The following is a 25,478-nucleotide window of genomic DNA, read 5'->3' on the forward strand; positions in this document are numbered from 1 at the left end:
AGAAATCAAATCAAACAGCCAGATTTGGCTTACTCTAACTGCAGTGCTAATCAAGTCTGAACATTTGGCTGCGCCATATTTCACAATCTCTTTTCTCAAAATTGAGGCAAAAAAAAAAAAAGCAATTACCACAAAAAACTAAATGTAAAAAAAATAAGCAGTAAGTCATTAAGATAAGCTAAATTTATACCGATGTTTGCTCATTTAGCTGGCAAAACTTCTCAAAACAGTTCATGTATTAAATGCAGCAACAGATTTTCTACAGATTTTTATATCTTTTTAGAGCAACTATAAGCACATTTATGGGGTAAAGTGGGGCTGAAGCAGTTGAATATACTTAGCGGATTCTTGATCCCAACTGTGGTATTGCTTGGGTATCATGTTTTTTTGGTTTTTGGGGTTTTTTGGTAGGCTCTATGCCCAGTGTGGAACCCAACGCAGGGCTTCACTCATGACCCTGAAATCAAGACCTGAGCTGAGATCAAGAGCCAGTCAGTCACCCAACCAACAGAGCCACCAGACTCCCTTGTATCACGTATTTTCATTAGGAAAAGTTACTTTTGTTGCTACCTTAATTCCAAGAAAAAAATGAAGGAATCGCTGTAAGTTACAAAGGCATTACTTTTTGCAGCAAATCCAAGTTCTGTTTATTTCTTCATGTGACAATATAGATAATCTCATCCCTATAATATCCTGACCAGTACCTTCTCAAAAGCAGCCGTGTTAGAAAAGTTTTAAATTCTTGTTTATAAAAATAGTATGTGCCTACTATGGGAAATTTAGAAAATACAAAAACATAGAAAGAAAACCTATTATCTATAATTTCATCATATAGATGAATACTTACTAACATTTCCATAGCTCTTTCCAGATCATTTTTTCTATACATGTGTACATAGCTGAGATTTTGGTGTATATTAAATTCTGCACCTGCCTTTTTCATTTTACATTTTTCCATCAGCATTTCCCCATGTCACTGAAACTCTTTATAACTATACTTGCTGCAAAGTACACCAAATTCTGGATAAATGTGCAGAAATATTTACACATATGTACTTTTATATTCTCCTAATCCTGGACATTTGAGATTTTTCCCAGTTTGAAAGCCACTACTTCTAATTTCAAGTGATGTTTTTTTAATCAACAGGCACACATTTCTTTCATGGACACACATCACATGCACAGAGGCCACACATTTTGGCTTGGTTATTTTCAAGCAATTGTGATGCAGAGTCACTGCCAGAAGCCACATTCCTGTCCGAGAAAAAATATCATCCATATCATTAGGACTCTGGAATGAACAAACAATGGGGCATAAACTCTTTAAACCATTTAGAAATGAAAGGCCATGCCCTCAATCAGTCAAAAAGCATTCTCTCCTACTCTAAACTTGCAATCAGACCCCTCTCCTGACCTCTAATACCAAGAATGTGAGAAAAGAAGATTCATTTTGTTTGCCTGTGTGTCACTTTGGCAATGGCTATCTTATATAGCTGACCTTGAATTCCCACTGTAGACTCTCTTCTCGGGCAGACCAGCATCTCATAAAGGTGACGCCAGAGCAAAGGATCCACTTCAGAAGAAGGCAGGCTGCTGTAGCTCCAGAATAGCCAGCTAAGCCTTCAGGACAGCAGGTCGGGATGTAAAGCAGAACCAGACTTTCAGGGCCCATATGCAATTACTTACCTAGCCAATAAATACACGCAGAAACTCCAATTCTTTGTCTCAGTCCAAGAGTGTATTACTTTTTTAAATTATCATAAAATAATCTCCACCGAAAACTTTCAGAGAGTCCAAATCAAATATTAAAACAAAACCAGCCAAAAAGTACTATGAATTTGATCCTGAATATCCCTCATTTAAAAATTAAGATTGTTGGGCGCCTGGGTGGCTCAGTTGGTTAGGCGACTGCCTTCGGCTCAGGTCATGATCCTGGAGTCCCGGGATCGAGTCCCGCATCGAGCTCCCTGCTCTGCAGGGAGTCTGCTCCTCCCTCTGACCCTCCCCCCTCTCATGTGCTCTCTCATTCTCTCTCTCTCTCAAATAAATAAATAAAATCTTTAAAAAAATAAATAAATAAATAAAAACTAAGATTGTTGGGGCGCCTGGGTGGCTCAGTCGTTAAGCGTCTGCCTTCAGCTCAAGTCATGATCCCAAGGTCCTGGGATCAAGCCCCGCATCGGACTCCCTGCTCAGCAGGAAGCCTGCTTCTCCCTCTCCTACTCCCCCTGCTTGTGTTCCCTCTCTCGCTGTGTCTCTCTCTGTCAAATAAATAAATCTTTAAAATAAAACAAAAAACTAAGATTGCTTATTGACTTTACCTTATCTGCTGCCCCACTATACCTAGCTGTTTCCTTCTGCTCTCTGGTACCATTAAATAGTGCCCAGAAGCGCTTCTTTCCCTCCCAAGTAGCCTTTTTGTTCTTGGTAAGAAATAAATGTTTTCTCTCTGAGTTCTAAGGTAATCGACATTGTTCTGGCTGTTAGAAGGCTAGCCCACTTAAAATCTTTATTTTGTGTTCTTTTTATTCACCTGTGGACACCAAGCCAGTTCCCATCCACTATGATAAGAGAGGTTATTCTTCCAAGCGTCTGCTAACCTTTTTTAATTCCTTCCACTGAAAATTTAAACTCACTACCCACTACTATTAGCTCAGCAAGAAATCCAAGACTTGTTTTATTTTTCCTACCATATCTCCTAAACAATGTGATTACAGAGCAAAGTTAAACTTATCTACCATAGGCTGAATGAGCTTTTTAAAAGCCTTGATGTTCTACAGACTTCCATTCAAATTCCAGTCAAAAGTTGACTATATATGTGCCTACAGGATATTACTTCACCTTGAGGAGTCTCAGAGCCAACTAACCTCTGGGAAGTGGGGTAAGATTTAAGAATAATGCATATAAAAACCTACTATTCCTTCTAACGCACACCAGGAGATCAAATATTGGTGACAATCTTTATGACACCCAGACAGTTCCTTTACCACAATCTCCACCAGCATTTATTCCTTTTGGTAAAATATGCAAAGCAAACACTTCTAATTCACTTTTGAGTTCACTCAAGCAAAATCACCTTCCTCTTTTCCTTCAGTGCCCGCTAAGTGTCTATCAGGCTAGTATCATTCCACCCAAACCCTTTCCTATTCTTGCTGGAATGTATACTGTTTTGTTCTTCACTACGATCAGCTGGATCAGTTTCATGCTCATTTGAGCGCAATTTCTTCCAACACTGGAAACTCTTTATGGCATTCCATGGCTCACTGACACACAGCTAGTCAAACTGCACGCACAGTGACTTGAAACTTCTCCCTCACCACAAGCCTGGTAGAGAACCAACCACCTGAAGACACACTCTAACCTGTGGTTTTTCTCGAAGGGAGGTGGATAAATGAATGCCCCCAAGGTGAATTTGATATGCCCCACTAGAGAAGATTGTTTCCAAAAGTTTTTAAAAACAAAGAAAGAAAGAAAAGGTAGGGTGTATACCCCACAATCCATTTTAGTACACATTCGAACGCAAGGAGAGACCTGGGCCAGTGAACCCACTACCCTGCAAAGACACACAGCCGGTGCTCCCTTAACTACGGTCTTCTGGAATGAAGCTGCTCTGCAACCCGACTGATTCCTCTGTGGCCTCTCTGCCACTGTCTGGTTTGTTCTGGGACGAGTGAAATCCATTACAGGTAACCAAAGGCAGGCAGTGACAGTGCTGAATCAATCACAAAGAAACGAAGAAAGAATTATCACGTGGATGCTACAAAATAATCACAAAGCTAGCAAGTCTGCAGCACTATGTATCAAGCACTGTGTATGAACTCCTTCACCCTCATGAGAACCCTATGAGATCAATATTGTCACTATTTTACAGATGAAAAACTGAGACCTAGGGAGGTTAAATAACTTACTCAGCATCACACAGTTAGTGAGAGGAGTTCTAACCCAAGCAGTCTGTCCCCAGATTCCAGGCTCTTAACTTTTCCATATAAATCGTCTATTATTTTACAGAGCTGGAGCTACTCCCCTGAAGAAAAGAGGGTAGGGCGCCTGGGTGGCTCAGTTGGTTAAGCGAATGCCTTCGGCTCAGGTCATGATCCTGGAGTCCCGGGATCGAGTCCCTCATCGGGCTACCTGCTCAGCAGGGAGTCTGCTTCTCTCTCTCCCGCTCCCCCCTCTTGTGCTCTCTCTCTCTCTCACTCTCTCTCTCAAATAAATAAATAAAATCTTAAAAAAAAAAAAAAAAGAGGGTAACGAAGAGTACCCCTAGGAATTGATGAGTGGAAGCCCCAACATTACCAAGGACTTCCTAAACATCTCTGCAGCTTGGGAGCATTTGCCAGCAAGTTACAAAAAACAATGGCTGGAATAGCCAGAGGTAGGCCCTGATGTCAGCGGATACGAAAGCAAGTACCAAAGTAAGATTCTAGAACACAGCTCCACAGAGACTAAGCACATTAGCTCTCCTTTGTCAGTGTTCCCTTTTCCAGAAGAGCATCGCCTGCCCTAACAGGGCGTACCTAGTTTTGGAGATGGAGATGGCAAAAGAAACAGATCAATTTTCCCTAAAGCAAGGAATCAAAATCTCATTCTATAAAAATAAATCCTTCCACCAAGGCACTGGAGGTTTCTCTTCGGAGCACAGAAAAACATGATGAATTCAAGATGGCTTCCTGTTCTGCCACCTTCAACCTGATCACTCCACTTCCTCCTTTATCAAGGATAATGGTCTTGAGCAGAAAGTAAACAGATGTGTATCTAATACAAATAAAGCTGACCTGCGTAGAGAACTAACCCTTTCGAGCACACTACAGTATCCTTAAAAAAGAAAAAAAAATTTAATGCCCATTGTATTATATGTATTTTTTAAAACTCCCAACAATGAAAAACATAGGCAGTAAGTACACATTCCCTTATAATGCTTCCCCTCCCCCTTAAAAATACTCTATTAATAGTTCGGCACATGTCATACCAGATTTTTCCTTGGAATTCTAGCACCAAAATGCCAGTGTTTTTATGGTGTAATACCATCCTTTCTGTATTTTAAAAATGTGAAGTCTGAATCATTTATGTATTAAAGTCCATATAGAGTTAAAGCATAAATGATAAAGCAGCATATAATTCTCTATGTACATCAATATATAAATGATGCACCTACATAAGGTTTTCTTGAACTAAAGCAGGCTTAATAAGCATGGGGGTGGAAAGCCCATCTTTTGTCAGCTGTCCTCCGTGGGTGCCCATGTTTCCATTGTGCCCCTATCCACCTGGGCTTTGAGGGCCTGTGAGTCTAAATCTTCCTCATTCATTTTACACGAAGAGCTGCAGACTGAAGCAACAGAGTCGTAAACACAGTCAGCATGGATGGCCGCTTGGGGCTGGGTTGGTAGCATGCAGCACAGCTAGTCCCCAGGCAGTCCTTAGTGTGAAGAGCACTGGCTTTCGCCCACCTGCTCTGAATGTACTTCTCCCAAAGCGGCATCACTGGGCAAGAAGGCTAATTCTGGCTAACATATGTTATCCTAGAGGAGGAAAGGTCTGGTCCTAAGATCTGGACCTGAAGGGAAAAGAGGGGAGCAGGGGATCTAGACCCTGAGAATAGGGAAGGGGTCCAGATCCAGGAGAGGGCTGAAAATTAGGCCTGGAGCTTTCTCATCCTGTTTCCTAATCCCCTTACCACATCCTCCTCTTAATATCCGCAGCGTCTTACCTTACCTCTTAAATTTAAAATGACTTAAGAGCTCTAACAGAAATAAACGCCCCAAACTGGTTCTCAGGAAAATGTAAGTGATAAATTAACATAAGGGGCTCAACTTCACTCTCTCTAAGTCCCATTTCCCTAGTCACTACAAGATACCCCAGGGAGGGTCTTAAACGGGACAGGCAGGTGGTAAGTGCACGTGTGACATGTTAAAGCAGCATCACACATAAATGACTGAGACTCCAGATTTTTAAAATACAGAAAGAATGGCATTAGACCCATAATGACATTGGAATTTTGGTGCTGTGATTCCAAAAACCATAATGACAATCACAAAGGATAAGTGTTCAGTTTAAAGGGGATGGGACAGATAGAAAAGCTCTCACTTGAAGACAGAGCTAACAGCCCGAATAACCTAGGGTCGTCAGAGAGAGAAGAAGCAAAGTGGGGTACACACACAGACAGAACTATGCCAAGTGCTACAGAACACTGCACATTCAGGTTACTCAGGTTGCTCACACCTGACCACAGAAGCAGAAGGCTCAATGACATGCCTAAATTCACACAAATGGTAAAAAGAGGGGCGCCTGAGTGGCTTAGTCAGTTAAGGGTCTGCCCTCGGCTCAGGTCATGATCCCGGAGTCCTGGGATCGAGTCCTGTGTCAGGCTTCCTGCTCAATGGGGAGTCTGCTTCTCCCTCTGCTCCTTACCCGCTCGTGCTCGCTCTTTTGCGCTCTCTCTCAAATAAATAAAATCTTTTTTAAAAATGGTAAAAAGAACTGTGAGACAAACTGGGGCCTCTGAGGGGCACCTGGGTGGCTCAGTTGGTTAAGCATCCGATTCTTGATCTCGGCTCAGGTCATGATCTCGGGGTCACGAGACAGAGCCCCGTGTCGGGCTCCATGCTGAGCACAGAGTCTGCTTAAGATTCTCTCTCCCAGGTGGGGTGGGAGGGATGGGGTGACTAGGTGATAGACACTGGGGAGGGTATGTGCTCTGGTAAGCGCTGTGAATTGTGCAAGACTGTTGAATCTCAGATCTGTACCTCTGAAACAAATAATGCAATATATGTTAAGAAAAAAAAAAGAAGAAGAAGGTAGCGGGAGGGGAAGAATGAAGCGGGGGAAATCGGAGGGGTAGACGAACCATGAGAGACGATGGACTCTGAAAAACAAACTGAGGGTTCTAGAGGGGAGGGGGGTGGGAGGATAAACTGGTGATGGGTATTAAAGAGGGCACGTTCTGCATGGAGCACTGGGTGTTATGCACAAACAATGAATCATGGAACACTACATCTAAAACTAATGATGTAATATATGGGGATTAACATTACAATAAAAAAATTTTTTAAAAAAAGATTCTCTCTCTCCCTTTCCCTCTGCCCCTCCCCCACCCTGATTGCACTTGCACACTCACACTCTCTCAAAAAAACAAAAAAACAAAAAAAAAACCTAGGCGCCTCTGACCCCAATGTCTGAGCCTCTAGTAGAGCCCTAGAGCCTCTCAAGCAATCCAAAATACAAACTTCTGACAAAATTCATAATGCCCGCAGGGGTTGTGCACCAAGGCCACTTGCCCCCAGCCAAGCTTCATTCCTTTAGGGCAACCTGTCCTCCTTACTCCATCCCTTGACATGAGGTTTGCTGAGTGGGAGCCCCTATTTTCTTACACTGTCATAACTCCCTGGCCACAGTGAGTGAGTCAAGGGTTTGGGGATGTGTCTGGGGGTTTGTGGTTGTAATCTAAGCTGGGGAAAGAGAGACACTTTCCTCTGGTGGTGAAACTGCAAGATGTGAGCCGGACTCACAGTGGACATGAGTGCAACACAGAAGAGAAGCCATGGCCAGAAAGAAGCAGAGACCTCCCCAACCTGAATCCTCACTGCTGTCCCCACAGTAATCTTAGCCACCAGCCTGGCCAGTGATCGGCCCCAATACTGCCCTTTTTCAGCTTCAACTGGTTTGAACTCAATTCCTGTACAATACAAAGTCCATCTGACTCCCTTCCCGTGATCAGAAAGTCTAGTATCAGTCCTTTTCTTCACAGAACTGTTTAAAAAAAAAAAATTCCCAGGCGCCTGGGACTCAGTCGTTAAGCCTCTGCCTTCAGCTCAGGTCATGATCCCAGAGTTCTGGGATCGAGCGCCACATCAGGCTCCCTGCTCGGCGGGAAGCCTGCTTCTCCCTCTCCCACTCCCCCTGCTTGTGTTCCCTTTCTCGCTGTCTCTCTGTCAAATAAATAAAACCTAAAAAAAAAAAATTCCTTAGAATCATATGCAGAATCAAATAAGACTGCCCAACAAAAACAAAATTACTATTTACTTGGCGTTACTTTGCGTTTTCCAGCTTAGCCCAGTTAAGATGAGGTGACATTTCGGTTACAAGAGGTGTGAAAGCACTTGGGAAAAGGAAAGGAAAATTCCAAATAAATGGATTATGATGGGTATTTTCTCTCACAACTCTCTTGGGAGATAAATCAATATTATTCTCATTCTGTGTAGAAAAAAAAAATAAGCTAATGGGAATAAAACGACAGATAAGGAGACCAATTTCTTTAATCCAACAAAGTGGACTTTGTCGAGGTGTCAGGACTTCCTCCTCCGAACTATGGACATCTTCTCTGCAAGTGTTTAATATGCCCCAGACAGAACCTTTTCTCATCCACCTTTTAAAGGGGAAATGAGATTAACAAGAATAAAATTATTTACTTCACATCCTCTTAAGATTTGCTCTTATCTGAAAGGTTAGAAACAGAAGAAAGACTATCCAATGCTGCTCTGGCTACACAGAGATATCTTTTGCCCATGCAAAAGGAAGACTATCCGAAGAAACAGTAACACCCAGTGTGTTGGTATGTGAATGTGGTACAAACACATTCACGCACCACTGCCGGGGGGCGGGGGGGGGGGCAATGTGGCCCACTCCGAGCCAGCAATTCAGGCTGAAAGGTTTTCAGAACTTTACACACACACACACACACACACACACAAAGGCATGAACATACACATGTTCAAGGATGCTCAGTGTCATGGTGCTTATAACAAAAAAACTAGAAACTGCGTAGGTGGTAGCACCCAACTGTGGATAAAGAAATGATGGCTAACCATTCATAGAAGAAAATAATATATTGGAATTATATTAACTCATTAGTGATCTAACTTACTGATTTGAAAAAATGAATGACACACATTTAACCAAAAAAAAAAAAATCTCATAAAATAGCATGTGTAGGCTTAAATAAAAGAAATTAGACACAAAACACACACACAAAGAACAGGTGTAGTATGATCAGTCTTACATAAATATTCTTTCCATTTTTTTCTACCAATATAAACAATAAAATAGCTATGGCAAAAGACTAGGAGCAATTTTCAATTTTTTCATTATAACTTTATATTCAGAAGCTTCATTAGTTGGTTCTTGTTTGTACAACAGGCCCATAACACTTTTACTATAGAAAAAACAAAATTACTAGGGCGCCTGGGTGGCTCAGTTGGTTAAGCGACTGCCTTCGGCTCAGGTCATGATCCTGGAGTCCCTGGATCGAGTCCCGCATCGGGCTCCCTGCTCAGCAGGGAGTCTGCTTCTCCCTCTGACCCTCCCCCTCCTCATGTGCTCTCTCTCATTCTCTCTCAAATAAATAAATAAAATCCTTAAAAAAAAAATAAAAAATAAAATAAAAAATAAATTACTTTTTTAAATCAGCATTTGCAAAAATACTTCAATTAGGCAACCTCAAGAGAAGTGTTTGAAAAAGGATGTTCCCAAGATACATACGTAAATCACAAAGTATATAAGACTTAGGACCCTCCATCAAAGTAAGAAGTCAAAGACAAAAATTCTCCTAAATGTTCCTCCAAATTATTTGGGTTTTTTTTTCTTAAAATGTCTTCTCCAATTTAAAAACAAACATGCATCATGCAGGAAAAGAACTATCTTTTTTCACAAGGTTATCCACAGTCAATAAACTGTATCCTGAAGCCTGAAATGTTGAAGACTTCTCAAAATCATCCCAGTCCTCCCTACATCCAAACTAACAGCAAAAATCCCCATCCTGTCCTCCTCCCTAATGCCTTACTCTAATCTGCTTCTCCCCACTCCCCTGGTATTAGTCCACACCACCTTCATTAGACAGACCCCTAACTCCTAAAGCAATTTTTTAGCACCCAATGGTCCTTCAATGGCTTCCATTGCCCCTAGAGTCAGCCCCACTACCTCACCAGGCTCCTGTACATGGGATGTTGCTCAGCCTTACTAGTGTAGGACCAGCTTATCCCAGAACATGACCCTCATCAATGTCACCTGCAATATGCTTCTTTGCAGAGCCAGCTGAACAATCTCTCTTCCCTCATACAAGAGCCTAAAAGAACACCTGGTTGGCTCAGTTGGTAGAGCATACGACTCTCGATCTCAGGGATCAATACATATAAAAATACACTTTGTGTGTGTGTGTATATATGTGTGTGTATGTGTGTATAATTTTTTTTTTAAGAGTCCTAGATGCCATTCTTCCACAAAGCCTTTAAGGATGATTAAAAAGGGGCGCCTGGGTGGCTCAGTCGTTAAGTGTCTGCCTTCGGCTCAGGTCATGATCCCAGGGTCCTGGGATCGAGTCCCACATCGGGCTCCCTGCCCTGCAGGGAGCCTGCTTCTCCCTCTCCCACTCCCCCTGCTTGTGTTCCCTCTCTCGCTGAGTCTACCTCTCTGTCAAATAAATAAATAAAATCTTAAAAAAAAAAAAAAAAGGATGATTAAACAGAGAGATTCCTACCAGCAATGGAACCCGGCACAAAGCACTTCCTCCCCATCTAAAATCCCATCTATGACACTTTCCCCCAAAGTCCAAAGCCCAAGCTGATGAATTCTGTCCACAGGTATAGTGCAGCAGAATAATCCAGATCTCACTCAGTACTGTCTTGTTTCATCAGTTTTCTATGCTCTGCTTTTTTCCCCTCCTGCAAAGTGTCCTTTAATATTCTACTAAATCCAGGAAGGCATCTTGTTATTATCTGCCTTTCTGTATTCCTTGAATAATCGTTATAAAAACTTACAAGCTGACCATCTCTCCATTTCTCCACCTCTCCAATGCTGCTAGCCCAAACCAAACTTCATCACATTGTGCATGTTATATGTTCACAAATTAAGTTACCTTAAATTTTTTATGAATATAAATGGACCTAAATAAGACTAATTTGAAACATTTTTTTCTTTCTTCAAAGTAGTTCCTTTGGGGGATAACTATCAAAATATATGCTAATTCTGGGGTTCCCAGGTGGCTCAGTCAGTTAAGCATCTGCCTTCTGCTCAGGTCATGATCCTGGGGTCCTGGGATTGAGCCCCACATCACGGTGCCTGTTCAGCAAGGAGCCTGCTTCTCCCTCTCCGTCTGCTGTTCCCCCTGCTTGTTCTCACTCTCTGTTTCTCTCAAATAAATAAATAAAATCTTTTTTTTAAAAATGTTAATTCCTGCTATACAAATAGACATACAATAGACATTTTAAAAATATTTGGAGTCAACTAATAAATGAAGAAGAAATGATGAAATCAGAAAAATCACCCTATGGCAGCCAACACAGTAATAATTATTTTAGGCAAACATTATCAGTGGATGCGAAAACTGGTAGGTGAAAGTTTGGTGGAAAACAGGGTATTTACATGGTCTCAAAGTATCTCCCCACAAGATACCTATTATAAAAGAAAACAAAACAAAACAAAACAGCAATTTTCTGAAGCTACCTGGCAAAGATCTCTTTCACCAGGGAAGAGAAAGACACCACACGTCTCCTGATAGGATGTACGGAGTACACCTGCGTGGTATTCCTGCCCAAAATGCACCACCTCAATCCAATTGTGAGAAACCGTAAGCAAGATCAAATTGAAGGGCTTTACTAAATAAATGCCCTGTGCTCTTCAAAAGTATTAAGAGAGACAAGGAAAGACTGAAGATGAGCTGCCCCGGATTTAAAGAGACTATACAGATGAGAACCAAATGCAACTGTGATTCTGGATTGGAGTGTGGACTAGAAGACTGTTTTTGCTCTTGCTATAAAGGACATTAGGAGGACAAGAGGTGAAATGTCAATAAGGCTTGTAGATTAGATATATCTGTATTCTACTGATCCTAATACTGACTTAGAGAACTGTGCTAAGATGACATACATAAGCAAATGTCCTTGTTTTTAGGAAATACAGGCAAGTATTTAAGAGCAAGGAAGCACTGTGTCTACAACTTACACTCCAACAGTCCACAACTCATAACATGCATACAGAGAGAAGGACAAAACAAATGTGCTGAAGTGTTAACACCAGGATCTGGGTAAAACATATGAAAATTTTTTGCACTGTTTTTTGAAACTTTCCTATAGGTCTGAATATTTTCCAAAATAAAAAGTTTAAAAGCTGTATGTGGGGGGCATCTGGAGGGGAGCAGTCAGTTAAGCATCCAACTCCTGGTTTCCACTCAGACCGTGATCTCAGGGTTGTGAGATCGAGCCCCACGTCAGGCTCCACACTCAGCAAGGAGCCGGCTTAAGACTCTCTCTCCCTCTGCCTCTCCCCCTGCTCTCTCTCTCTTTTCTCTAAAATAAATAAATAAATCTTTAAAAAAAAAAAAAGTGTATATGGTCATGAGTCTAGTAGGATCAAAGAACTGTTTTATTGATCTTAAATATTTTGGGTTTTTTATTAAAATAGAAAATGAGTTGCTTATCTCTCAGTCAGGACCCAGTCTCCTAAAGCAATCACTGTTAACTCTGGAGTGAATCCTTACACTCTTTTCTTTATGCTCCAATAAAGAAATTATTAAAATTGCTGCAACATTTTAAGAAAGTAGCATTGCATATTGATTCAGATGTGGGCTCTAAAGTCAGACTACTCAGATGAAAATCTTGCCTCTTACACTTTCTAGTTAAGTGACCTGAGGCAAGTCTCTTCACTTCTCTTAGGCAGTTTCCCCAACCGTAGAATGGGAATAAACATACGGTTCATCATCTAGTTTCTACGTCATGATTTAATGAGGCAGCGAATGCAAAGCTTTTAACAGTTTTGGGCACATAATGGACACTTATTAACTGTGAGCTCTTAATATTAGTCAACATTAGCTGTGGTTTACTGATTCATCCGCCTCACTGTCCGCTCCATCTTCTCACCCCAGCTGCTTCTTTTTCTTTCTGTTTTGACACTCAATTTAGAATTTCTTCTATTGTATTTAAATTTAAATTTGTATTTAAATTTTAGCTTTCTAGGGGCGCCTGGGTGGCTCAGCTGGTTAAGCGACTGCCTTCGGCTCAGGTCATGATCCTGGAGTCCCTGGATGGAGTCCCTCATCGGGCTCCCTGCTCAGCAGGGAGTCTGCTTCTCCCTCTGACCCTCCCCCCTTCTCATGTGCTCGCTCTCTCTCATTCTCTCTCTCTCAAATTAAAAAAAAAAAAAAAAACTTAAAAAAAATAAATAAATAAATTTTAGCTTTCTAAAACAAAGTATTAAAAATAAAAAAGAGCAAGTGAAGCCCTCCTAGAACAGGGGTCCTCAACCAATGGACTGGTTTTATGAGTAGGTTTTAAGCCCACCCTTAGAATTCTTGTCCAACGGCTGTTCTGCTCTTTGCTATCAAGAGTACAGCAGCTCAAGGTTTTGTATCTTACTACCAAAGATCCGAGGCCTCTGTTCCAGGCCGAGGCCGACAAGGACTACGGGAAGGGATGCAACCTCAGCCCCACAGAGAAGTTAACCTACCGATTTTACTACCCGTAAGTCCATAATATCTCCTTCATTTTCCTTTCACTGACCACATGCTACAATGCTAAGCATGACTGGCACCTTATGTACATGGGCTCATCGGAGCTGCACAATAAAGCTGTGTAATAGGTATCACCAGACACCCATTTTACAGATAAGGAGAGTTACCTGCTCAAAAGTCGAAGTGGCAGAGCCAGGACAGGAATCCAGACTGTTCACTCAAATCTGAATTATTTCCTATATACTTTGATGCTCTTGCATACATGTAAACACATATTTAGGAAAAAATGCCATTAATTACATCCATCAAGCATACCATTTTTACTCAACAATCCACAGAAATTTTCTTTTTTTTTTGTAAAGATGTCATTTATTTGAAAGAGAGCAAAAGCAAGAGAGATCACAGAGGGAGAGGAAGAAGGAGACTCGCCGCTGAGTGGAGAGCCCGATGAGGGGCCTGATCCCAGGATCCTGAGATCATGACCTGGCCAAAATCAAGAGTCAGGAGCTCAACTGACTGCGCTACCCAGGAGCTCCAGAAATTTTCTTGAAATAACTTTTCCTGAGGTGTTTTTACTTTTGCTTAGTATCACTCACTATAGCTTTTCTACTCACATCAGAGACATCGATCTTTTTAAAATATACCCAGAGAGGACTAAAAGTACACGTTTGACAAGCACTGAGTAACACATGGAACTGTTGAACCACTACGTTGTACACCTGAAACTAATGTAACACTATGTTAACTACGTTAAAATAAAATAAAAACAATAAATGAATGAATGAATGAATGATTGCCAGAAGCACGGTGGGGTGCAGGGATGGGTAAAATGGGTAAAGAGGAGTGGGAGGTACAGGCTTCTAGTCATGGAAAGAATAAATCATTGGCATACAAGGCACTCATGGGGAATACAGTCCATGAAACTCTGATACTGTTGCATGGGGACAGATGGTAGCTACACTTGTGGTGAGCACAGCATGATGTATAGACAAGTTAAATCACCATGTTGTGCACCTGAAATGAATGTAGCATTGTGTGCCAACTACACTCAAAAACATTTTAAAATAGGGGCGCCTGGGTGGCTCAGTCGTTAAGCGTCTGCCTTCGGTTCCGGTCATGATCGCAGGGTCCTGGGATCGAGCCCCACATCCGTCTCCTTGCTCAGCAGGGGGTCTGCTTCTCCCTCTGCCTGCGTTCCCCCTGCCTGTGCTCGCTCTCACTCTCTCCCTGACAAATAATTTTTTTAAAAAACTTTAAAAAAAACTAATAAAAAAATAAAATAAAATAAATGTTTCATAAAATGTAAATGTTGCAATCTGTCTATCTCTCTCTCTATATATATAAATAAAATATACCCAGAGAAATGTGGCTCTTGCAACCACTGGACAACACTGCAAGGAAACAATCTGGGAAAAACGAACAGCCTCTGCAAGGAGGCATGGCTTGATGGCAGCACCAAGCGGACCGCCAGAAAAAGAAACAGAAGTTACCTCATCTGAATCTGATAATCTTTTCTGGCTCTCCTCTCAAGGACACAATGGGGGGAAATAAAAACCTCCTTCAATGAAAGCCAAGGTTATGGAGATAGAGGCCAGGGGAATGAGAGGAACCTCCCTTACTGTCACACCTTCCCTCCCGCCCATAAAGGGCACCTGATCCAAGGCAGAGGGAAACACTGTGCTCTCTAAAGAGGCTTAACGAAAGACTAAGTCTTCTATGGTCTACAAGAGACGGTGCTGCCCAGACAGGGAGAAACAAGAAAGGAACACAGGCTTCTCTGAACCTTTAGGAACTAATTCCTTTTGATTCTTCATGACCCTATGTAATTCTGACTCTCCATCTCGGCCTCTCCAACTAACAAACCCTAACATTTTTTTTCTTCTCCACACTACAACATTTATAGACACTCCTATGATGCAATTTTACAGTTAATGATATCCTATCCTACACTGTGCACCGTCCTCTCATCTGCCTTACCTGCCCTCCCCCACCCTCACCTAGTTAGGCCATAAAGAGCATTAGGGCAGAGACAAAAGAGGCCCTAGGTTAACAGAAAATCTACAAATTTCAAATACAAAGCAGCATGGCATGGGCCTTGAGACAAGAGTGCACTGGGATGAAGTCCCATATTTAGACAGAGCTAGACTGCCCAGGCACTGGTAGTCATGGTCAGGACAGGGACTGGGCCCAATAGTCCTCACTGGACACCCAGCCCCCAGTGTAGAATCTGGCACATCATAAGTGCTTAATTAACTTCGGCTGTTACATAAGCAGCTGGGGTCAAGTCCCCAAAACCTTAGTTCCTAGATCCGTCACTTGAACAAGTTACTTGACTTACTGGGGCATCAGTCTCCTCATCTACAGAATAAAAGAACATGATCTACCCCATACGGTAATTAGAAGGTAAAAACGAACTCATATTTAGCACAATTTCTGGTACATAGTACATATCCCCAAACCATGGGTTATCATTATTATTCTACAATATTAAATACGGGTCCACAATCACTTATCCAAAACTCTGGAGCCTGATGTGTTCTGGAATACAAAATTTTTCAACTTTTACAAAAGTCAAGTAGTGCAACCAGTTACATATATAGGATAGGAAACATATATAGAGAATAGAACCTATAAGAGAGAGGGGAGGGGAGAATATATATATATATACATATACATACACATACATACATTTAACAACATCTGGGGCAGCAACCCACAATCAAATATACGAATACTTCAGCGCTGAAACATGCCCTGAGCAGGTAAGTAAAACTACACGTAGTTTCATGTCAGTTCACTGTGGTCAAACGACAAATGAAAAACACGAAGTTTGGGGGCTTGGGGGATTTTGGAACCGTGGAGAAAGGACTCTGGGACCATATTCATGAAAAACCTGGTCCGCACTGAGCTACTAAATGTGCAGGTGCCCACACGGTAAGGGTACTGCGCTGCCTGGCTGAACAGAAGGGACCGTTCACTGGGAAAGCTGCACAGCACCTCAACTCCCTCCAGCTGCGGGAGCCCATGCAGCCTCTCTGGGTCATATCTGCTTTCATCCTTCTCATCTATGGAAGGGGGGGGACGGGGGACACAACAGTGGCTGGAGGTACATACAAAAATCTACTCCACCATTCTTTTCACTCTTCAAGTTTTAATAAAGGAAGAGACCAGATCAAGGAGGGCAACCATATGCAAAATCGGGGGGTTTCCTTTTAATGTCTGAGTAATCTAGAAAAGAAACGTCATGCACAAGAAGATTCTCCCCTCTCCTTTTGTGTCTCCCACAGTCACTGGGACAACAAAGACACTAAGTGCTTCCATGTTGAACAGCACCCCACGGCGCAGCCCTCTGGTGTTCTGACATACAATGGCCTTATACTGATTCCTCAATCCCCAAGATGACTTCTATTATCCAAGAAAGTCCAAAGCCAACTCACAGTAGATGATCAGTGACAGGCTAATAGAATGCAAACTGATCATAATATGAGTCTGAATAAGAGAGGGCTAAAAAAGGCAAGATTTCTCAAAATTCAGATAAGGTGCTCCAAAAACAAACCGTATTCTACTTAACCTATACTAGTGCTCTCCTCATCCCCCCATTTTTTTTTTAAAGATTTTATTTATTTATTCATGAGAGACAGAGACAGAGAAGCAGAAGGAGAAGCAGGCTCCCAAGGAGCAGGGAGCCCAATGCGGGACTCGATCCCAGGACCCCGGGATCATGACCTGAGCCGAAGGCAGTCGCTTAACCATCTGAGCCACCCAGGCGCTCTCCCCATCCCAAAATTATAAGCCTACTCTTCTGCCAGATGAATCATGAATGGTTCCCAACACTAAAGGAAAAGTATTTACAGGGGCGCCTGGGTGGCTCAGTCAGTTAAATGTCCAACTCTTGGTTTTGGCTCAGGTCATGATCTCAGGGTCATGAGATCGAGCCCCATGTCGATCACCACACTGGGTGTAGAGCCTGCTTAAGATTCTCTCTCTCTCCCTCTAGCCCTCCCCACCATGCTAAGAAAGAAAGAAAGAGAGAAGAAAGAAAGAAAGAAAGAAAGAAAGAAAGAAAGAAAGAAAGAAAGAAAGAAAGAAAGAAAGAAAGAAAGAAAGAGGAAAAAAGGAAAGAAAGAAAGAGAAAGAAAGAAGAAAGAAAAGAACTAAGGAAGGAAGGGAAAAAAAGGTATTTACACATAGTAGGTGCTCAGTGTTCTAGTCTGGGGGCTGGAAAACTACAGTCCATGAGCCAAACTGGTTCTCCATCTGTTTCTATAGATTAAGTTGTTTGGGAACACAGCCATACCCATTCATTTGTGTGTTGCCCGTGGCTGTTTTTGCACTAGAATGGTCCGAACTAGTTAAATATTTGTGAGAAATCCATATGGCCCACTGAGCCTTAAATATTTACTATGTGGCCTTTAAGAAAGTTTGCAGACGCTGTTCTTGTGAGAGGGGCAGAGGCTAGGAAATCAGGGAGACATATGTTGAAGTCCCAATTCCATAATCACTAGTAGGAATTACCTCATAATTCTGGGTGATCTCAGTTACCTCATGTATAAAATCAGGGTAGCACCACCCACCTTGCAGGGGCATTGCAAAGATTAAATGAGATAAGACAGGTAACATCCTGAACACATAGTAACTAAATAATAAAGGGTAGCTGTTAAACTCCAATTAATGCCAAATACAAATTTGTTTACCAAGTTAAGAAATAATCAAATGTAAAATGATTCAAGCCCCAGCCAACTATTTTTTTAAATGAGACTGCTCTGACATTCATCTAGATTCTCTGTTAAGGAATAACAATACCCAAATACTACTGTTTTGAAAGCCTAAAATTGTTTCCATTTTCTCCTTCTTTTTAGTCCTTAATTAAAAAAAAAAAATCAAGAAGCCAAGCTGAAAAGTTTTATTATAAAGTGAATCCTTTCAATCCATAATATATAAAGTATGTCAAATAAAACCTAAAATGCACCTGAGGCTCTAATGAGAAATCTTGATCTATGATTAAAAGGGGTGGGAAGGAAATAGGGATGCCTGGGTGGCTCAGTCGGTTAAGCAACTATCTTCAGCTCAGGTCATGATCTCAGGGTCCTGGAATCAAGCCCCATGTCAGGCTCCTTGCTCAGCAGGAAGCCTGCTTCTCCCTCTCCCTCTGCCTGCCATTCCCCCTGCTTGTGCTCTATCAGATAAATAAATACATCTTTAAAAAAATAAAAATAAAAACAGAACAATCCACAAGGACAAAAGGCAAATGGCAAACACATATGACAAGCTGATTTCCATAATACAGAAATGGACTGTACAAATTAACACCAAAACATAGAAAAAACAGACAAAGGATATAAGCAGTCGACAGGAAAAAAATACAAGTGGTTAGTAAACAAAAAATGTACATTTCACCCAAAATTAAAGAGAAACAAAAATTGAAAAGATACACTTTTATACTATCATTTTAGCAAAAATGAAAGACTTTGATAATACCCAGCATCTGAAAATAGATAGGGAACCAGCACTCATACATTCATGCATAGAGTAGAGCAACCTTTGTGTAGAACAATTTGGGAGTATATGTCAAAATTAGAAATTGCATAACCTGTGGAGCACCTGGGTAGCTCAGTCGGTTAAATGACTACTCATGATCAGCTCAGGTCATGATCTCAGGGTCCTGGGATCAAGCCCCACGTCAGGCTCCCTGCTCAGCAGGGAGTCTGCTTCTCCTTCTCCCTCTGCTGCTCCTCCTGCTTGTGCTTTCTCTCTCAAATGAATTTTAAAAATCTTTTTAAAAAAAGGAGGGGGGGCCTAAAAGGTAAGTTTCCAGATTTTGGTAAAGCTACTAGGACTACTTGCCCAACAGTCTAAGCTCCTGAGTTCACTCATGCAACCAGTATTCGTTGAGCACCTTCTATGTTCCAGGCTCCGGGCTCCAGGTGTGCAGAGGGCTCGGTGTCACCACACTGAGAGAGCTTATAAAGAAAGGGGGTGCTCCGTACTGTGTAACATTAGAACCATCTGACATGGCCCAGACCGTAAAGTCTTCGGTATGAAGCTGTGTAAGGTATTAGAGTTGGAGGCTCCCAAGAGATGACCTGGTCCAACACCAGCATTGCACAGACACGTCAAGTGACTTGTCCATGATCACATGCAACTCGGTAGCAAACCCCGCCTTCCTGACTTCTCCTTCACACCAAGCTGTCTTCCTTAGACATTACTTCGAGAAGGGTCAAATCTTAATCTTTCACACTTTTGTGACCCTGAAAACGCTATTCTGAAAAAAACTACCCAATCTTCAAACCTTGGATTCCTCCAGACAGTGCTGTCATGTTCTTCTGGCTTCCCACCCAATTCTGTGGGTCTCTGCTACTGCTCCTGCTATACTATACTGGAACCCTTGGCTTGCTGATCAGTGCTCTCCCTCCCCGCTCCCCCTGTACTAGGAGCTCCTGGAAGACAGGAACCAGTCTTGATAACCACCACTAATATCCCAGTGCTTGTTATGGGGCAGACATGAGACAACTTGATACACCGTCTCATTTATTTTTTGTTGTTGTTTAGATATGCACTTCATTTTTTATTTAAATTTGATTAATTAACATATAGTGTATTATTGGTTTCAAACATAGAGGTCAGTGACTCATCAGTCTTATATAATATCCAGTGCTCATTACATCACGTGCCCTCCTTAATGCCCATCACCCAGTTACTCCATCCCCCCACCCTCCTCCCCTCCAGCAACCCTCATTTTGTTTCCTATGATTAAGAGTCTCTTTTGGGGGGCGCCTGGGTGGCTCAGTCGTTAAGCGTCTGCCTTCGGCTCAGGTCATGATCTCAGGGTCCTGGGATCGAGCCCCGCGTCGGGCTGCCTGTTCAGCAGGAAGCCTGCTTCTAGCTCTCCCCCTCCCTCTGCTTGTGTTCCCTCTCTTGCTGTGTCTCTCTCTGTCAAATAAATAAAATCTTAAAAAAAAAAAAAAAAAAAGAGTCTCTTTTGGGTTTGTCTCCCTCTCTGATTTTGTCTTGTTTTATTTTTCTCTCTCTTTCCCTATGCTCCTCTGTTTGTTTCTTAAATTCCACATATGAGTGAAATCATATAACAATTGTCTTTCTCTGATCGACTTATTTCACTTAACGTAACACCCTCTAGTTCCATCCATGTCATTGCAAATGGCAAGATTTCAATTTTGTTCATGGCTGAGTAGTATTCCATTGTATGTATATATACCACATCTTCTTTATCCATTCATTTGTTGATGGACATCTGGGCTCTTTCCATAGTTTGGCTGTTGTGGACATCACTGTTACAAACACCGGGGTGCAGGTGCCCCTTCGGATCACTACATCTGCATCTTTGGGGTAAATCCCTAGTAGTGCAATTGCTGGGTCATAGGGTAGCTCTGTTTTCAGCTTCTTGAGGAACCTCCATACTGTTTTCCAGAGTGGCTGCACCAGTTTGCATTCCCACCAACATACACTGTCTCATTTAGTGCTCATAATAGCTCAGTTATCCCAACACTGTAGATGAGGGAACTAAAGCCCGAAGCCAAAGCCAGGAGAGGTTAAGAGAGCTCACACAGTATAGCAGACTCTCTGGGTTACCTATTTAACATCCCTATTACCTCAGTCCCATCCCTAACTTCCTTCTTCAACCCATAATATAAAGCATGAGTTTTATATATTAACAGAAGTCTGATATTGCTCAAAGGTCTGATGTTGCACAGTTGCACATTATGGTTGGAGTAGAGCTCTTTGTTTCATTATCTGCCCTTACTGGACTGGACGCCTAGGGAGTACTTATTCACTCATGGAACCAGTATTTGTTGAGCAGGAGTCTGACAGTATTCAAATATCCCCCCTCCTTCACATGGCCATATGCTTCACTCAAAGGAGGCTGGACTCTTCTTGAGATCAGGAAGTCAAGCATGATGGTGGAAAACAATCATGGACACCCATCTATTTTCCAGCAATGCTGGGGTGGCCATGCAAAGCCATTCTGGCCAATCTGATGTAAAAAGGTCTGCCGGGGAGCTTCTGACAAAGGTTTCCCTCCAAGTAAAAGACACAAGCAGACATTCTTCTTCCCTGGACACTGCCTTAGCTACTGCAGACTTCTTAAACTCTGAAAGAAAATCACTCAATCTCCTGATAGCAGTTTGAAGCCAATGAGTCAGTCCTCAGTTACTCTCAGGCAAAAACATCGCAATGTGCACCCAGAGTGGTGCAACTGGGATTCCAACCCAGACAAAGTGACTTTACAGCCCCCAACAATGGAGCGACCAGACCCTCTACCACCTCCCTGTCTGTAACACTCCCATCACCCAACACCAAGGCTGAGCACATAAGCAGCACTTGTCATGCACAGCTAAATAAATAAATAGATGAATGAAACAGAAATTAAGCTCAGCCTTCAAAGACAGGATAAATTTTATATGCAATTGTAAGTAAAATATCAGGGTCCTAGGTAACATCCTTAATGAGTATAAAGCCTGCTGACTCTTAGATGAGACCAAGGTTTAATGCATTTGGAAAACAAGAGTCTACCCTAGAGGAAACAAAAAAATCCTACACGCACCAGTTTCCAAGTCCAAACCAATCTCAGAAGACTGAGCCAATAAAAAAGCACAACAGATTCTGTTTCCTGTGAGCCCATTTCTCAATGTCTATAGCACCTATTAGGAGTCATACCAATGCCCTACTCTTCCATCCCGGTCTTGACCCAAAGGGGCCATCCCCTTGGCAAACTAAAAGACAGGTAGAGAATGACACCTCTGCAGCACAAGTCCAGTCCAGTTTTTAGTCACGAAACCTTAATCCTTGAATGGTAAAATGGTCAACCTTCACAACTCATTTGGGTCTTGGGATCCCTGCCTGCACCCCCTACCCACCAAAGGCACATGCCCACCTCGATCTTTAGAACTTGAAGGATATCCTCCAGGCCATTACATACAAGTCACAGAAGAGTCCTTGGCAACCCATACTATTTCTAGCCAGGTACCTAGGCCAACTTCAAAACAGTGACCTGAAGGTAAAATGTTCCAGACGCTATCGCCAATTCCATTCCCTACAGGAAATCCGTGAAGACATCTGCTATTCGTGAAGGACCACTCACCAACGTCTCATGACCCTTTCAGTGCAAGATAGAACATTCACTTTAACTTCAAGGCTGCAAATGATCGTAAACTTTCCAACATAAAAGCCTCTCTTTAATCTGTTTACTTGGCCTTCTCTCAAAGTGCTAAAGCAGTGCTCGCTTCGGCAGCACATATACAAAGTGCTAAAGCATAAGGATTTTTTGATCCCCAACAAGAATTAAAGAAAACCCTACTTGCTCCAGAATAAAACCAAATGCCACAGCCTACGTGAGTGTCTTACTAGAAGCCAAGGAATTGTGCTGACTGCTCCCAAACGAGTCTTTTTTCTAAGGACCAATTCTGACCCATCGAGGCAGCCCAGCCACCTACACCAGTGCCTTCTAAAGCACAGCTTACCTTGTAATTGCTAGAGTTCACCCAAGAGGTAGCAAGCCCATCCACAAGTTTATCTAACATGGTCTGGTCATGTTCAAGGTCAGCAGACTTCTGTTTGTCTGAGAAATAGTCTATAAGTTCTTGGCCAACCTGCAGTCGTTTCCCCACATCCTTCTGCAACACCTGTGCCAGGCAGGACTCCATGCGAGGCTCCATGGTGGAATTCAAATCCAGATCCGGCAGAAGCTAGAGGGCAGTCAGGGTGACACCCTCCCAGTAAATGTACCCAGGAGGTTGCCTCTTTGTTCGCTGAAAGCTACTAAGAGCCTGTGTTTCAAAGATGCAATCCGGGGAATGGCAACAATGCACCATGTGTGTCTGAAGAGCAGCTGGTAGGATATTAAAAGTCCAATTTAAATAACTAGTAGAAGATAAAGGAGTGAGTGGCCAAGTGAGGTTCTACTATTGGGTCTGAAATTCTTCATAATTCAGCAGTCCATTCTGAAAAGGGAAAGAGAACGACAAATCAGCACAGATAACATAACTTCCAAATGTTATGAAACATTAAATCAAAGACAAAGCAATCCACGCTGCAGAATCATTTATAATCACAAGTGGAGTGAGAAGCATGAACGCTTGGCAACCATATCAGAATAACATAATTATTATTTTTACCAGGAAGAACATGGAAGCCCAAAGCAAAGAGCCAATGAGCTATACAGTTGGTAGGTTGATGTTTTTCACAACTTTCCAGCTTGTAAATGAGCCAGTCAGGAAAGCAATCTTCTGCTTCAGCTAGCATATTTATTTGTATCTTAAATTTTGCTTCCCACCAAAAACCTAACACCACTCTGTGTGTGAATCACTGGAGGTACTGTAGCTTATTGCCTTACTCTGAGTTTTCTAAAAAAAAAAAACCAGTGCTGGAAATGGGGCAGACTCCATAGAAACACCATTGACCAAAGGGGCCAGCCTGGTAACATGGACCAAAGACAGCACCTCCATCAAACTTCTTGCTCGGTAGCTTGACAACAGAATGAACAGTCTTCCCTGCCTCTTCCTTCTCCCTTCAACAAAGAAGAGGGGGTGATGGGAGGGAGAAATGTGAACAGGCCCAAATGCTGATCACTTATGGGACAGTATTCTCAGCTGACAACAGCACCATTTGGACCTGGTATTATGTTATATATAAAATCAGGAGATCTCAAGATCATGTTACGGGAAAGTTGTAGCAAAATTGTTTTCATTAGACAAACTCAGTAAGCTGAACAGTTAATCTATGGCTGCTGGAGCAACTGTACATATCTATTTCTAATTTCAATTTCTTCTCTTGATTCTTTTCATTCTAACCTAAGAAGACTCACAGAAAACCTGTCTTCAAGATGCAGCACCTCCCTGACTCTGTACTAAATAGAACTGTTCCTCACAGCAACAGTCAATCCCAGCTCTCAGGGGTTCTAGCAGGTAAATATGAACTTATACATCAAGGAAAATTACAAGTCTGTGCAGAGGAATTCTTCCCCTTTCTAACATCACCTCATCCATCCCTACCCTCAGGATAAAGAGCACAGTGCACTTCCTGAGTTCCAGAATCAGAGACTTCTGACACCAATAGGAATCATTTAAGTCGAGTCATTCAATGCGCAAGACCCTCCTTCAAAAGACCCTGACACACGATTACCCATCTGGGGGTAGGGGCTGGGGGCAGGACAGCATTCGAGAAGACCCACTATCTCACATGGCAGAGGAGATAGCTGCTTTCCAGTCACTTCCATACCCTGGAGCTGGTCCCTCCTTCATAAGAAGGATCTTCAAGTACATAAAAGCAGCTATTACCCTTCATTCCAATTTTTAGTCCGAACAAAATATCCCCAGTTCCTTAATCAGATCCTATGTTGGTCTAAAGAAGGCATCAGTGATACAGGAAAACTGGAGAAACGAACAGAACGTTTTCTTTCTTGGCCCAATACTAGCCCAAGAAGCAAATCAAACAAGGGTGGGTTTGTGGTGGATTAAAAATGACCACAAATTCTTGGTTTCTTTTCCCCCACCAAGGTGGGGCCTTAGTCCCCTCCCACAGTGACCCGAAGTTGGCCCTGTGACCTGCTTTGGCCAGTGGCAAGTCAGCAACTGCAAAAGAAAGCAGAGATTTGATAGGCAAGCACTGCAGCTCACCCTCTTAGAATGCCGCCCTGGGCCTGCCATGCGATGAGGAAGCTTCTGGAACTGGAGAGGCCATGTGGAAGAGAACCAACACACCCCAACCAGCAGCCAGAAGCACTGCCGGACTTGTGAGTGAGTCCACTGGGGACCACTTAGCCCTTTCAGTCATCATCTGACTGCAGCTACACAAATAAGTCTAAGGAGACAAGCAAAAAAAACTACCCAGCCAAACCACAGAATTATGAGAAATAATATTTCATTGTTGTTTTAAGCCACTAAGTTTGCAGTCGTTTGTTATATAACAACAGATAACAGATGTACTCTGCCTTCCCCTAAACATCTATCTTTCATTCTCACTGAAGAGAATCTCCCATCCTTTACTCCTTCAAGGGGCCTAAAATCAACAGATGTTAACCAATAATAAT

At 42.3% G+C, this 25,478-nt stretch overlaps 1 protein-coding gene across 10 annotated transcripts in view; it reads right to left on the reverse strand.

Moving 5' to 3' along the window:
* The window catches only part of CLASP1 (cytoplasmic linker associated protein 1), a 263,183-nt gene that overhangs the window by 207,023 nt on the left and 30,682 nt on the right, over nucleotides 1–25,478 (reverse strand). For all 10 annotated transcript variants that reach the window (XM_035008218.1, XM_035008217.1, XM_035008211.1 and 7 more), the window contains one exon: nucleotides 22,912–23,391. In XM_035008218.1, coding sequence (XP_034864109.1) covers nucleotides 22,912–23,106 — 195 coding nt within the window. In that variant the 5' untranslated portion in view covers nucleotides 23,107–23,391. The remainder of the gene's footprint in view (nucleotides 1–22,911; nucleotides 23,392–25,478) is intronic.

Source organism: Mirounga leonina, unplaced genomic scaffold (assembly GCF_011800145.1).
Source record: "Mirounga leonina isolate KUSES-001 unplaced genomic scaffold, KU_Mleo_1.0 Mir_151, whole genome shotgun sequence".
In the NCBI taxonomy this organism is placed as follows: Eukaryota; Metazoa; Chordata; class Mammalia; order Carnivora; family Phocidae; genus Mirounga; species Mirounga leonina.